Source organism: Podarcis vaucheri (genome assembly GCF_965113315.1).
Source record: "Podarcis vaucheri genome assembly, chromosome: 7".
Taxonomy (NCBI): Eukaryota; Metazoa; Chordata; class Lepidosauria; order Squamata; family Lacertidae; genus Podarcis; species Podarcis vaucheri.
In genome coordinates this window covers 18,246,012-18,261,843 of record NC_138765.1, presented here as the reverse complement: position 1 = coordinate 18,261,843, position 15,832 = coordinate 18,246,012, and the positions used below count along the sequence as shown (strand labels likewise).

The window sequence follows — 15,832 nt, the reverse complement described above, 5'->3', positions numbered from 1 at the left end:
TCCAAGGGCAATGCTGGGAAGACCCCTGGAGTAAATAAAGGTTACATTCACGCCCAAAGAACCCTGGGAAATGTAGTTTGTTAAAGGTGCTGAGTCTTGTTGGGAGAAACCCCCAGTTCCCCTCGAAGAATTATGATTTTCGGAACGCTTTAACAACCGATGCCTTTTCACAGGGGACTCTGGGAATCGTAGCACCTCCCAGAACCCATATCGAACTACAGCTCCCATAATTCTTTAGGGGAAGCCGTGATTGTTTAAAGTGGCATTGTAGTTCTTTAAATATATGGTGTGAATGTGGCCAAAGTCAGGATATATTTTGGCTTTAAAAAGAGACTCAGGATGAGGAGGCAGCGTGGGTTACTCAACTCTCTCCTCTGCCCCCTCCTGTGCCTCTATCTGTCTGTCTTGGCTGTCCTTTGAGGCCTGCCTTGCTTATATATCTTGTGAGTGCCTCCCCTCTCAGTCACCTTCCCTATTGTAATAATATTTGCCCAGGGTGTCTCCCGTACTGCCTTGGCTGTCCTTTAGTGGGCAGAAGTGCTCCCCCCCCCGACCTTTTTGTCTTTCTGGAGCCCAGCTCTGGAAACGCCACCAAGGCAAATGTTTTCCCCCAGGACAAAGACCCCTTACCGCTCCAAGCTTTTATCACTTTCGAGGGAAAGACGGGGGTGCAGGGCTGGAATGTTGTAATCTGGAGTGTTGCTAGGTTCTAAAAGAACTCAGCTGGACACAGGCTGACAACACGAAACTGGAACTTAAGAGCACCCCAAAGTATGGGGGTCCTGGAGGAGAACGTAAGAAAACACAAACACACAAAAATCCTTGCAGAGGCCCACCTAGTTCACCATCCTGTTCTCTCAGAGACCAGTCAGATTCCAGACTCAAGCGGGACCCAAGTGCCACAGCATTCTGTCCTCCTGCTGTTTCCAGCAAGTAGCATTCAAAAGCATTACTGCCTCCAGTCATAACCTTCAGGGCTGCTAAGCCACAGACCCGCTTTTTAGAAGTACAACTTTAGACAGCTGTGCTTCCTTACATCTTACATTCCAGAGCCTGTGGAACTCCCTGCCACTGTAACTCAAGAGTTCCTCAAGGCGACCCTTTTCTGCTGCCGCATGTTTCATTTTCACTTGACTGATGGTTTGGCATGAGCCTGATACCGACAAGGGGGATGGAGCGAGCTATTAACTGCAATCACTTACGGAAAGGAAACGGCGTACGTAAGGGAACACTGATATTTACTGTGATGGAACACGGGAACCTGACTTATACTGAGTCCAGATTATAGGGTCCATCTACCTCAGGACTGTCTGCACTGACTGGCAGGGGCTCCCTGGGTTTCTTTAGACAAGGGTCTCTTCACAGTCTTACTAGAAACTCTGGGAATCTGGTACTTCATGCAGGGCAAATGCTCTACTGCTGAGCTATTATCCTTACAGAAAACTCGCTCATACTCCTTTACAGTGGTACCTCAGCTTACAAATGCTTCGGATTACAAACACTTTGGGTTACAAACTCCGCTAACCTGGAAGTGGTACCTTGGGTTGCGAACTTTGTCCCAGGATGAGAACGGAAATCGTGTGCTGGTGGCGCGGGGGCAGCGGGAGGCCCCATTAGCGAAAGCACACCTCAGGTTATGAACCGTTTCAGGTTAAGAACGGACCTCCGGAATGAATTAAGTTCGTAACCCGAGGTACCACTGTACTGTATATATATTGATGCCTTGGCTGAGATTAAGGTGGTATGTGGCTGAGAGTTCACCAGCTCTGCACTTTGCAGTACGCCCAGCTGGCTGAAAAGAAAGTTGTTTCTTTCTTAATTGAAAAATTTTAAAAAGTAGCAGGGGACACCGTGGCTCAGTGGCAGAGCATCTGCCCTGCAATGCAAAAGGTCACAGGTTCAAAACCCTGCATCTCCAAGTATGGCTGGGGGGGGGAAACCCTTCTCGGACAACTGCTGAGTGGTTCCACAGGGTAAACCAACTGGAATTAGTGAACGTGACCATCAGGCCCATTGCTTTCGGTATGTTTGCTCTGAATAAAACTTAGCCGAATGCCACCCAGCATAAACAAGGCTGAGCAGGATGGACCAATGAGCTGACTCTGCCTCCAGCAGTTTCCAAAGGGGCAAGACACAATCTGCAACAAAAGACCCCTTTTTGGCTCAGTGAGCCAACCCTCCTAATTCCCAAGGGATGTATGCAATGCCCTTCAGACTTGGAAAGAATTGAGTGCTGAGTTATTCGTTTCCACGGGCGCATTTATTTCTACATCTGAGTTCTGTGCCTAATTTCCAAATGCTTGTAAATAGGATTTTAGTCTGTGTGTGTGTGTAGGGGACAGCCTCGCCCTGAAACCAGTAAGCCTGTCTGGAAACACCTGGTTCAGGTGGTAGCTGGTTGCCCAGGTGAAAGCTGTTGCCTCCAACAAAACCCACAATGATTCAATTGTTTTATTAGCACACGATTGGTCACACACCCCTCATCTGTTGCCCCACGCAGCAGGGTTTTAACTCCTTCCGTTCCATGAGAAACAAGTAGAACCACCTCTTCGAGGGCTGCAGAGAGCTGCCGTTTTTAGAATAAAATGGTAACGCGCTTGCAAACGTTAATAATAATAATAATAATAATAATAATAATAATAATAATAATAATAATGTTGTTTATCCCCCACCCATCTGTGTGGGTTTCCCCAGCTACTCTGGGCGGCTTACAGAATATATAAAATGTAAGAAAGCATCAAACATTAAAAACCTCCCTAAACAGGGCTGCCTTCAGATGTCTTCTAAAAGTTGCATAGTTTTTTATCTGAAGGGAAAGTGTTCCACAGGGAGGGCACCACTACCAAGAAGGCCCTCTGCTGCACAGTTCAGGGCAAAGAATGACCTACATCACAGCACTGGCAGGTTGGCAGAATCTCACATGATGCTGTTTGGCTAAACCACCTATCCACCAACTTGCCCTTATGGACAGCGGGAGACATTTGATTCAGTACTTGCCTGAAGGCAAGCCAACCCAAGTTACGCTTTCAGAAAACAGTAACCCAAAATGGAAATGCAGACATCGTTCAAAATTCATACTTCTCTGAGTTTTGCAATTCATTTATTTATTTCAGTTTTTAAAGTACTTAACCCTCCCCCTTTTATCCGAGGCTCACAGGGCGGTTTATAGTATAAAAACATGAAGATACATAACATAGTAACAAACGAAATGATAACCCACCCCTGCAGTTTAAAAGACCATAGATTGTTTAATTGGCCAAAGGCCTCAGAAAAGAGGAATATTTTTGCCTGGCACCTAACGCATAATCATCAGAGGATGATCATAGGGTCTGGGTTGGTTCGGTTTTCCAGACAAATTGTACAAAAATGCATATACTACTAGGGTAAAGGTAAAGGGACCCCTGACCATTAAGTCCAGTCGCGGACGACTCTGGGGTTGCGGCGCTCATCTCGCTTTACTGGCCGAGGGAGCCAGAGAACAGCTTCCAGATCATGTGGCCAGCATGACTAAGCCACTTCTGGTGAACCAGAACAGCACACGAAAACGCTGTTTACCTTCCTGACGGAGCAGTACCTATTTATCTACTTGCACTTTTTGGTGTGCTTTCGAACTGCTAGGTTGGCAGGAGCAGGGACCGAGCAACGGGAGCTCACCCCGTCGTGGGGATTCGAACCACCGACCTTCTGATCGGCAAGTCCTAGGCTCTCTGGTTTAACCCACAGTGCCAGTGTGGAGGGGGGTGGGGAAAAGCATTTTGACATCAGGCATACACCTTCACTGTACTCTTTTCAGTGCCTGCTAAGAATTGGAGTTTTTTTGTTTAGACAAGCCTACCCAGAGATATAGAATGTTGACATGTGTTTTAATCAGGTTTTTAGCTTATTGTTGATTTTTATTTTTATTTTATTTTTTAAAAAAATACAGTCAAACCTTGGTTGTCGACTGCAATCTGTTCCAGAAGCCCGTTTGGCTTCCAAAATGTTTGACAACTGAGGCACGGCTTCTGATTTGTTGCAGGAGCTTCTTGCACTGAAGCGGAAGCCGCGTCAGACGTTCGGCTTCTGAAAAAAGTTCAAAAACTGGAACACTTACTTCTGGTTTGGGAGCCAAAACGTTCCAAAACGGAGGCATTTGGAAACTGAGGTTTGACTGTAGTTGTTTTTAACTGTTTTTACTGATATTTTTTTTGTCGTTTCATTCTTTTTGCAAACGACTTCAGTCCTTTTTTTTTAAAAAAAAAATTTATCAGCCAGTGCACTAAGCTGATGTTTCTAGCTGCCATGTAACCTTCCGACAGTTTGACCTCACCCCCAAAGGCGCAGTCCTCCATTGCCTTCCGAGACAGACAGATGCCGAACGGATGCTGTTTCCATTCCCCACAGTTCCTTGGAGCAAGGCCACATCAAGGGCACTGTGGGAAATCAAAATGACTCTTCCCAGCTCTCCCGACACTAGTCAGAGCACCAGGCCATGTGTGTTTGTGTATGTGTAAATGACATCCGTGGTTGTGCCCTGTTGGAATTTTGGACCTCTGGCAGATACCCAAGGCCCACAAAGAAACTGGAAACCAGTGCAGGTTTTTCAACGGAGCCAAAATGTGGCAATTATTGCAGTGATTCCCACCCCCTTCCCGGTTATTAACCTTTGAACAATTACTTCCTTTTGTTCGGCCTGAGCTTTGTGCCAGCCAGGTTCCCCTGAGGTGCCATTCAGCTGTCAGTGCTGGCAGCCAATTCTTGAATGCCATCCTAGACTTTCCTGCAGGTTGGTGTAGCCTAGGAGCCATAGGAGAAGGATCCGCAAATTAGGAAGTACCCGCTTTAGATGTTATCTGTGGGCTGAGGTCCCTAGGTGGTCTCAGGCAATCTGCTCCTTCTCAGCCCTCGTTCCTCCGTCCCATCTGCATTATGGAGGGTGATAATATTGACCTACCTAGCTCAGTGGTGTAGCGTGGGTTGCCAGCACCCGGGGCAAGGCAAGTAATTTGCGCCCCCTAACCCGTGGATTTGCGCCTCCTAACCCTAACCCCCAGATGTTGCGCCCGGTGCGGCCGGCCCCCCCTGCACCCCCCACGCTACGCCACTGACCTAGCTACAGCTAGAGCTATATGATGCATTGTATGTGGAGTGCTTGGAAATTTGCAAGCATTAAGCCGTATTATTTATATCATCGCTGTTCTAACAGATTTGCTTACGTATGAACAAAGGTATGAGCCACATCCAATGTATGTCATACTCAGAGTTAGACCCATTGAACTTAATGAGCATGGTTAATTTATATAAGTATAAAGGGGCTAACTGAAAAAAAGTGGTGTTTGTTTGTTTTTTGACTAAACATCAAGTGGGATTTACAGCACGATCCAATGCATGTCTACTCAAAAGTAATCCCAATTGAATTAAATGGGACTTATGCCCCAGGAACTGTCTACATGATCACAGCCATGGGCATAGCCAGGATTTATTTGGGGGGGGGGGAGGCTTTATGTTGCAGGGGGCAGAACCAAGTTATCTGTGATACAATTGGTCAGTTAGTCAGCTAGTTAAGTATTTTTATTTATTTACTTGATTTGGGGGCGGGATCTACCACACCCATGATCACAGCCGGGCATAGGCAAACTCAGCCCTCCAGATGTTTTGGGACTACAACTCCCATCGTCCCTAGCTAGCAGGACCAGTGGTCAGGGATGATGGGAATTGTAGTCTCAAAACATCTGGAGGGCCGAGTTTGCCTATGCCTGACCTTAGTTTTGTATAGTTGTGCTGTCTGCTTTGTTAGGTGTGTGTGTGTGTGCGCGTGTGTGTGTCTATATATATATGTGTATATATATGTATGTATGTAGGTTTTGGTGTCTTCGGGTGTCTTCCCGTGTAAGAGTCGGGGTGTCTGTGCGACGTTTCGACGAGGTCTCACTCGTCATCTTCAGGCTGGTGCTTTCGGCTTCTTGTTACTGGAACCAGTAACAAGAAGTTCCAGTAACAAGAAGCCGAAAGCACCAGCCTGAAGATGACGAGTGAGACCTCGTCGAAACGTCGCACAGACACCCCGACTCTTACACGGGAAGACACCCGAAGACACCAAAACCTGCATATATATATATATATATATATATGAATGTATTATGTACTGTTTGTTTTAGGACCTTTTTAAAATGTATTTTTGCTGCGTTGTAGATTAAGACCAGTGGAAGGTTAGGGTTTGTTGTGAATAACAGACAACATAAAAGTGTAGAATGGCTACAGAACAAGCATCTTCAGCTTTGTTTACTATGATTACTGCTATTTAATATGGATCATAGAATCGAGGAGTTGGAAGGGACCCCTGAGGGTCATCTAGTCCAGCCCCCTGCAATGCAGCCATCCTGCCCGTAGCCATCCCTGGGTCAGCTGGAGCCACCAGCCTTCTGGTTAACAGCCAGATGCACTGACTGAAGATCTATGAAAAAGCGGGTTGGCAAAACGTGCAAGAAAGGACCCCCCCCCCCCGGAAAAAATGCAACCAAATTCATACTATGATCAAGCCATAATAATAGCTAGGGTCTTTGAATGCGTATCTTCCCAATTGCATTCATGCATCAAGCATGAACTGAATGTGAGAATCAAACTCTCTTTTACTCGCAGCTACATGACAGAAGCTCTGACTTCCCCCTCTCCAGCCCCATTGGAAAGAAGAAATATTGAGGAGGCTGCAATTCTGGGTCAAACGGTGGAAGGGGAGGCATTTTGCGCAACTACTTTTCTGATTAAAAGTCACTTTCCTCACCCAAAGCTTGGAGGGAAGAGCTAAGCACCCACAAATTTTGCTTCCTCCCCACTCACAGTTTGCGGTCCCCCTCAAAGCTCTTTATCTCAGTTAAGTGGAAAACAAAGCAAGTCCATTGCGACACTGTTGCAACACACTGTGTCATTTGGTCCTAAGGCTGAGGTACATAACTTGTTTATTTATTTCACAAAAGTTATTTAACACTTGATTGTGAAAAACAACAGCAGCAACCTCCAGGTGGTCTACAAAAAGAACGAAACAACGCAACAGTTAAAAAAGTTAAAAGCATCAATTTGAAACCAGTATGAACCTACCCAGACCCTGTGATCATCATCTGAGGCCCTTCTTTGTGTTTCTCCTCCGTGAGAGATCCAGAGGGTGGCAACATGACAACGGGGCCTTTTCTGCAGTGGCTCCCTGTCTGTGGAGTGCTCTCCCCAGGGGGGCTCACCTGGCGCCTTCATTGCATACACCTGTAGGCATCAGGCGAAAACATTCCTCTTCAACCAGACCTTGGCTGGTTAACATTATATGGCAGGGGTGTCCAAACTTTTTTCGAAGGGGGCCAGATTTGATGAAGTGAGGGCCGACCAAAGTTACTGAGCTTTTTTTAGGGTTTACGTTACTGAGTTTTTTTACCCCAGGGCATATACTGCCACAGGGGCCAGGTTAAATTGACTGGTGGGCCACATTAGGCCCCCGAAGCAGACTTTGGACATGCCTGTTTTATGGCCTTTTAAATGTGCTTGCGGGTGGGAGGGGTTTATTGGTTTTGTTCTTGTTTTTATTATGTATTTTGTGTATTTATCTTGTATATTTATGCTATGAATCACCTTGAGATCTATGGATACAAATTTAATGAATTTAGTAGTGGTAACAACAACAATAATCGTGGCTTCCCCAAAAATGGCCTTTGCTGGCCAAATGGGGAGGTCTGGTGAGCCATGCTGGAGGGCTGGAGGTTCCCCACCCCACAGTACTATGATAAATATGGTCCCGTTTCATAGAATTGTAGAGGTGGAAGGGACCCCAACGGTCATCTAGTCCAACCCCCTGAAATGCAGGAATTTGAGAATTAAGTGCTACCATTCAAAGTTTTTGAAGGGAGGCCAACCACTAGAGCCTACAACTCTTGTCAAACAGCAGCCACCATCAAACCATTGGCTCTGGGCGTAAGAGCTGACACCCTGGAGGGGCTCAAATGCACCCAGGGCCCACTTGTTTGTAGACAACTGGCTGGCCATTATGAAAACTGCATGTTGGACTAGCCAGGCCATTGGCCTGATTTAGTAGCCAGGCTCTCCTTCAGCTATGACTTCCTATCCCATTCAGTGTCTATAATTGTTTTTTTTATATACCGTATTTTTCGCTCGATAACACGCACCAGACCATAACACGCACGTAGTTTATAGAGGAGGAAAACAAGAAAGAAAATAATATTCTAAATGAAATAGTGGATATATGATTTTTGTGGTTCATGCTGTGGCCACAGACATGTGATCTGACAGTGAGTTTGGAGTAGCCCACTGCAAAAATCCTGAGGATCCATGTGGATCCATGCTTTGTAAGGGAGGGAAGGAAGGGGAACCATGGATCCTCTGCTCACGACTGCAGCAGATCCCCCCCCCGCCACCCGCAGGCATTCGCTCCATAACACGCACAGACATTTCCCCTTACTTTCTAGGAGGAAAAAAGTGAGTGTTATGGTGCAAAAAATACGGTATATGCAATGACTTTCCATTGTTTCTGCATATGCTGTTGTTTTAACTTTCTATATACTGTATTTTTCGCTCTATAAGACACACCAGACCACAAGAAGCACCTAGTTTTTGGACGAGGAAAACAAGAAAAAAAAATATTCTGAATCTCAGAAGCCAGAACAGCAAGAGGGATCATCCGCTGCACAGTGAAAGCAGCAATCCCTCTTGCTGTTCTGGCTTCTGGGATAGCTGCGCAGCCTGCATTCGTTCCATAACACACACACACATTTCCCCTTACTTTTTAGGAGGGAAAAAGGGAGTCTTATAGAGCAAAAAATATGGTAATTAAGCAGTAGTTGGATATGCATTTCTACTGTACTGCAAAATCACTTCAAGGTGCTTCATAGGAAGCGATTCATGAATGAAGTGGAATGATAATAACGCTCTAATGGCACCTGGCCCTTCTCCTCACTTCTCCCTCCTCTTCCCTTCAGTGGTTTGCATACTCCTTTATGGTGAAGTGCCTCATCACCCTCTCCACAGCTGGGCTGCTGATCACGATCCTGGCTTTTCACATCAAAGAGATCCAGGTAAGCCTAACTATGGGAAAGCCTAAAATGGTCAAAGGCCTGGAAACGATGCCTTATGAGGAACGGCTAAGGGAGCTGGGCATGTTTAGCCTGGAGAAGAGGAGGTTAAGGGGTGATATGATAGGCATGTTCAAATATATAAAAGGATGTCACATAGAGGAGGGAGAAAGGTTGTTTTCTGCTGCTCCAGAGAAGCGGACACGGAGCAATGGATCCAAACTACAAGAGAGAAGATTCCACCTAAACATTAGGAAGAACTTCCTGACAGTAAGAGCTGTTCGACAGTGGAATTTGCTGCCAAGGATTGTGGTGGAGTCTCCTACTTTGGAGGTCTTTAAGCAGAGGCTTGGCAACCATATGTCAGGAGTGCTCTGGTGGTGTTTCCTGCTTGGCAGGGGGTTGGACTCGATGGCCCTTGTGGTCTCTTCCAACTCTATGATTCTATGATTCTATGATTCTATGACTATTTCTCAAATGAGCGCAGCGGAGGTCAGACAGTCTGACAAAATGCTGCAAACACACCATACCTTTAAAGCACTAGGATGCCGCAACGATAGCAGTCATGGCTTCTCTCGAAGAATTATGGGAGTTGTAGTTTGTTCGGGGCGCTGAGAGTTATTAGGAAATGCCTGTTTCCCTCACAGATTTACAATGTCCAGGATTCGCTGGGAAGAAGGATTGCTTGTTAAATCTCTCTGGAAATTGTAGCTCCGTGACTACAGCCACCAGAATTCCTTGGGGGAAGCCACAACTGTTTAAAGCGTTACCATAGCACTTCAAATGTTGGGTGTAAATATGGCCACAAAGGACCTAGATCACCTACTGAGCTTCATGAAGTCACCTGGGTCACAGTCTTCTGTGAAGTGTTTTTTTCTATCTCCGTTATAGTAATTAATTCTAAAATTAGCATATTTGTGTCCTTCTTTTGGACAGCCCTACTTGATGCAAATATGCCTGTGGTGGTTCCCACCCCCCTTGGGGGAGAGCTGTTGTCATGGAAACGACGGAAAAAAATAAAAACCTCCCCAAAACAGGTTCACTCCAGTAATTGGTACATATTTTGGTATGCTCACAGCAAGCAGCACACAGAGTGAGAAAAAGTAGGTGTTGTGCTTGTTAAAGAGGGACAGGATGAGGCTTGGGAGGGGGATAATTATGCCCCAAATCAATGACCCAAGGCTTGAAACAAATTCCTGGCAGTAGGGCTTCTGGGTGAAGGACAGGACACTCAGCTGAAGGTTACCTAAAAGGGCCCAATTCCTCATTTTGGGAAGCTGTAGCCATTATAACAGGAAGATTGTAATGGGAAGGTACGTATATGAAACTGGGATAATGACGGAGATCTGCATATGCTAAATTATATGCATAGGTGCAAATGTCTCTGAGCATGTTAAGCTGGAGGGGGCTGGACTAAATGACTCTCGTGCTCCCTTCCAACTCTAAAAGGTAAAGGTAAAGGACCCCTGACAGTTAAGTCCAGTCGCAGAAAACTCTGGATTTGCGACGCTCATCTCGCTTTAGAGACCAAGGGAGCCGACGTTTGTCTGCAGACAGTTTTCCTGGGTCATGTTGCCAGCATGACTGAGCCGCTTCTGGCGAAACTAGAGCAGCACACGGAAATGCTGTGTACCTTCCCGCTGGAGCGGTACCTATTTATCTACTTGCACTTTTTTTGGCGTGCTTTCGAACTGCTAGGTTGGCAGGAACAGGGACCGAGCAACGGGAGCTCACCCCATCGCGGGGATTCGAACTGCCGACCTTCTGATTGGCAAGCCCAAGAGGCTCGGTGGTTTAGACCACAGTGCCACCAACTCTACAGTTCTATAATTCTATAAACTGACCACAAGAGCACTCTCCCCTCTTGCAGCAACTGGTATTCAGAAGTGTCACTGCCTCTAGTTGTCAAGGTAGAAAATAGCCATAATGGCTCATAATCACTGATAGCCTTATCCTCCTATGAATTTGTGCAGTCCTATTTGAAAGCCATCCAAGTCACTGCCTCCTGCGGAAACGAGTTCTGTAGTTTGCTGTGTGAAGTACTCTCTTTTCTGTCTGCTGGATCCAAAGGACTAATGGTCTCTGACTCAGTCAGCTTCCTATGTTCCCTACCTTTGACCTTGGGGTGGTGGCAGCGGTGGTTGCATGGATTTCGATTCGGAACCTGTAACGTTCCTCCACTCTATAAATTAACTGCAAAGAAAAAATCGCCAGGAACTAGCTTTTCATGGGGAAACGAAGGCGAATGGAAAGATTAGGCTGGCAGGCGGGGATTTGCATTCAAGGTCTGGGACGCAAGCCCAGAACTTCAGCCTTCTTCGCAGACCCATATAGCTCAACCGCGCATAGGAGCTGGTGACACTTGGAAAATACATCTCAGAAGGGTTTTTCCTTTCCTTTGGGTTGTTTGATCTCTGCTGCTGATCTGAGTGAGCTGTTTCCTGACTGAGTCATGGCATGTTTCATCCAGCTACTGGGCGAGTTGTGGTCACTGCAGGATATCGCGGAGGGCTGGCTCTGATGTGATTTTGGGGGTCCTTTCTCTTCCTCTTCAGGTTAACTTCTCCTGTAATTTGCCAGAAGGACTTTCTGGTCATCATTCAGTTTAGCCTGGTGTTAGCAGTTCAAAGCAACCAAAGGAATCAGGACGAAGATATACAACCAGATGCCTCAAAGTCTCAGAATATTGGTGGGTGTGCAGAAACCACTGATCTGAATTAGATTTTGCCCCCTCTGAAGTGGACATGCCTTGGAGTGTGCTATAAATGCAACTTAACTTAGTTGATTGTGTGAGTTTTAATTGACTGGTCGGTTAACTGATTAAACCAGTCTGGCTTCTGCATGAATGAAACAATTGTTCTTGAGCACAAAGCATAGAATCAAGGAGTTGGAAGGGATCTCAGGGGTCATCTAGCCTAACCCCCGGCATTGCAGGAATCTCAACTCGGTCATACAAGGCAGATGGCCATCCAACTTGTGTTTAAAAACAGGCAATGAAGGAGAGTCCACAACCTCCCAAGGGACTCTGTTCCACCTTTGAACAGCTCTTGCAGTCAGAAAGTTCTTCCTGGTGTTTCGTCAGAATCTCCTTTCTTGCAATTTCAAGATATTGGTTTGGGTCCTAGTCTCTGGAGCAAGAGAAAATCTTGCTTTGCTCTTCATGAGACAGCGCTTTAGATATTTGAAGATGGCTGCCACATCTCTCTCAGTCTCCTCTTCCCCAGGCTAAAACACACACAGCTCCCTCAACCGTTCCTCATAAGGCTTGCTTTCCAGTCCCTCAACATCTTGGTTGCATTCCTCTGCATACGTTCCAGCTTGTTCAATACCCTTCTTAAACTGTGGCACCCATATTTTGAGTGCATTTGATGATAATCGTAATAATAATAATAATAATAATAATAATAATAATAATAATAATAATAATTTATTTGTACCCTGCCCATCTGGCTGGGTTTCCCCAGCCACTCTGGGCGGCTTCCAACAAAGACCAAAAATACACTAAAATGTCACACATTAAAAACTTCCCTGAACAGGGCTGCCTTCAGATGTCTTCTGAATGTCAGGTAGTTGTTTATCTCTTTGACATCTGGTGGGAGGGTGTTCCACAGGGTGGGCGCCACTACTGAGAAGGCCCTCTGCCTGGTTCCCTGTAGCTTTGCTTCTCTCAATGAGGGAACCACCAGAAGGTCCTCGGCGCTGGACCTCAGTGTCCGGGCAGAACGATGGCGGTGGAGACGCTCCTTCAGGTATCCTGGGCCGAGGCCATTTAGGGATTTAAAGGTCAGCACCAACACTTTGAATTGTGCTCGGAAACGTACTGGGGGTAGAGCCTGCAGGATCAGGCCAGAGCCTGTAGCTCTCTCCCCTCCTGCAGTTTCCATCCACTGATGGTATTCTGAAACATACTGCCTCCGACAGTGGATGGAAACTGCAGGAGGAAATAAGGGCTGCTTCTATTGCTGTTCTCAGCTCGATCCAATGGACTTAAGTTACTCAGCTCCATTGATTGACACTGAGCATGACTAACGTTGGTTTTCACCCTTAAAACGTTTCAGAGCAGGCCAGTGAGGAAGAACTGAACTAGAAGGAGCCGCCAATACAGTCAGAAGCATTAGTAAGGTCAAAACTATGCCTGATGTTTTGTGCAGGCGAAACCTGATAAAGCCCAAACTCCTGTTGCCTAAACACATATAAGCCTGGTATTCATTTTTACTCGTATGTTACAAGAATTACAGTGGCAGCCAGTGGCGTAGTGTGGGGGGTGCAGGGGGGGCGGCCGCACCGGGCGCAACATCTGGGGGTTAGGGGGCACAAATCCACGGATTAGGGGGCGCAAATCCACGGGTTAGGGGGCGCAAATTACTTGCCTTGCCCCGGGTGCTGACAACCCACGCTACGCCACTGGTGGCAGCTCTTAACAAGCGTTGGGTTCCCCCCCTGCCCCCCTCCCACAATGAGCTTGAAATTCCTCAAGAATTATCAGCCTGCTTTGCATGCAGATAAATATATAACCTTGAGTCACACAGACACACCCAGAGGTGCAGGCGGCCAGCAAAGAGACGTGGGCTGCCGAAAACCTGCCTGGCAGACACTCTTAAGTGTTTGCGCATTCACATGCCAGACCTTCTGCCACACGCGATGGGGCTAGCCAGCGGAAGAGCAGCTCCTGCAACTGAAAGTGCTTACATAGCGTTGCAGGCAAGAGGCAATGATGGCCACAGACTCGGGTGGCTTTGAAGGAGGAGCTGGCAGCTTCGTGGAGGACAGCTTCGTAGAGGACAAGTCGCTGTCGGAGGCAGTATACACGTTGGGGGGAAGATCCCTGCATTAAAGGGGGTTGGACTAGATGACCCTCGTGGCCCCTTCTGGCTCTGCGAATCTGTGATTTTGTGATTCTGTGAATGCCAGTTGCTAGAAAGCGCAGGAGCAGAGAGGGCTCTTGGGTTCAGGCTTTGCATGGGCAAGTGGTCGGCCGCTACAAGAACAGCATGCCGGACCCAGATGGGCCACTTGCTCTTATGTCCTTAGGATTCAACCACATGCCAACAAGTTCAGATTGGGCAATTAAAGCTGATTTGGCACAGCAAACCTGCTTCTCCAATAAAGGTTCAGACTTCCCGCAATCAGGGAAGTGATGTGGAAATGCAGCGGGACAAACACTTTGCTCTGATGCGACACCTTCCTGCAGACAAATCAGAGTGAATATTCATTAAATAGCCAACTTCATCGAGTTTCCATGCAAGCAAATCAGGATGAAGGTCCAATTCTCATCTGGAAATTCCTTATGCATTCTCTGTGGAACATAGGAAGATGTGTTATACCAGCAGATCCAATGTAACACCACCACCATCATCATTACAGTCGTACCTCGGAAGTCGAACAGAATCCGTTCCGGAAGTCCGTTCGGCTTCTGAAATGTTCAACTTCCAGAGTGCGGCTTCTGATTGGCCGCAGGAAGCTCCTGCAGCCAATCGGAAGCCTTGTAAGCCCGTGGGATGTTTGGCTTCTGAAAGAACATTCAAATACCAGAACAATCACTTCCAGTTTTCGATTGTTCGGGAGCCAGAACGTTTGACTCCCAAGCTGTTCGGGAGCCGAGGTACAACTTAATTATTTGTTTGTTTGTTTGTTTGTTTGCCTGTCCTTCACCCTATGGTTCCAGGGTGGGTTACAGCATTAAAACAATATTACTAACAGTTTAAAACAACTTACATTCACAGTTCCTAAAAATATGCACCTCAAAAGCCAGGGTTCAGCACTTTCCAGGAGCCACATAATGAAAGCGCTTAGCAGATGCATCTCTGTGGGGAGGGAGTTCTGCAGTTTTGGGCTGCCACAGAGAAGGCCCTGTCCTGGGCCACTCTGCTCCCCCGCCCCCACCTTAGCCTCTGAAGGTGGAGGAACAACCACAAGGGCGCCCTCTGCTGATCTTAGCACCAGAGATGGTCTGTAGGGAAGGAAACATGCTTTCAGATATTTGGGCCCTGAACATTTAGTGCTTTAAACAATAACGTGAGCACCTTGAACTGGGACCAGAAACGAACTGGCAGCCAGCGCAGCTGTCTTAAAACAGGGGTTATTTGAGATCTAAAGGGACCCCTGGCTGCTGCATTTTAGACCCACTGAAGTTTCCAAGTCGTCTTCAAGGGCAGCCCCATGTAGAGAGAACTGCAGTGATTTGATGCGGAAGTTTCCAGGGCACAGCCTTTAGTCTTTTAAAACTGTAAACTCCCTTTGTTGTCTTGGCCGAGAGATGTAAAGGCAGTCTTCATATAAGGTAATAAAACATGTTGTAAACTTGGCAAGGCTGCCATCCTGCTTCCCAGCCAGTTTCCGGGAGGTTGTGTGTGTACACAAATAATTGGAAATGTAATGCCCTCCTTCTACTCAAAGCTAGGTGCAGGAGAGGCAATGCGTTTCCCGTGGGATGTGGAGATGCTTTGTGGGAGTTTAGGGACAGACTGGGGGTAGTGTGTGGGGGGTGGGGGGAGATGGCGATTTAAGAGAGGAGATGGAAGTTGAACCAAGGTAGATGGCAAAGAGAAGCACCAGGATATGGGCAATGGAAGGAGTGCTGGAGCTTCCACACTTCACTCCTTCCACGCATATGTGCATTTTCATAAGCCATTCATTAGAATCATAGAATCATAGAGTTGGAAGAGACCACAAGGGCCATCGAGTCCAACCCCCTGCCAAGCAGGAAACACCATCAGAGCACTCCTGACATATGGTTGTCAAGCCTCTGCTTAAAGACCTCCAAAGTAGGAGACTCCACCACACTC

At 46.9% G+C, this 15,832-nt stretch overlaps 1 protein-coding gene across 1 annotated transcript in view; it reads left to right on the top strand.

Moving 5' to 3' along the window:
- KCNN4 (potassium calcium-activated channel subfamily N member 4) overlaps window positions 1–15,832 on the top strand; it is a 49,536-nt gene that overhangs the window by 16,786 nt on the left and 16,918 nt on the right. The window contains exon 2 of the mRNA XM_082231791.1: window positions 8,955–9,050. Coding sequence (XP_082087917.1) covers window positions 8,955–9,050 — 96 coding nt within the window. The remainder of the gene's footprint in view (window positions 1–8,954; window positions 9,051–15,832) is intronic.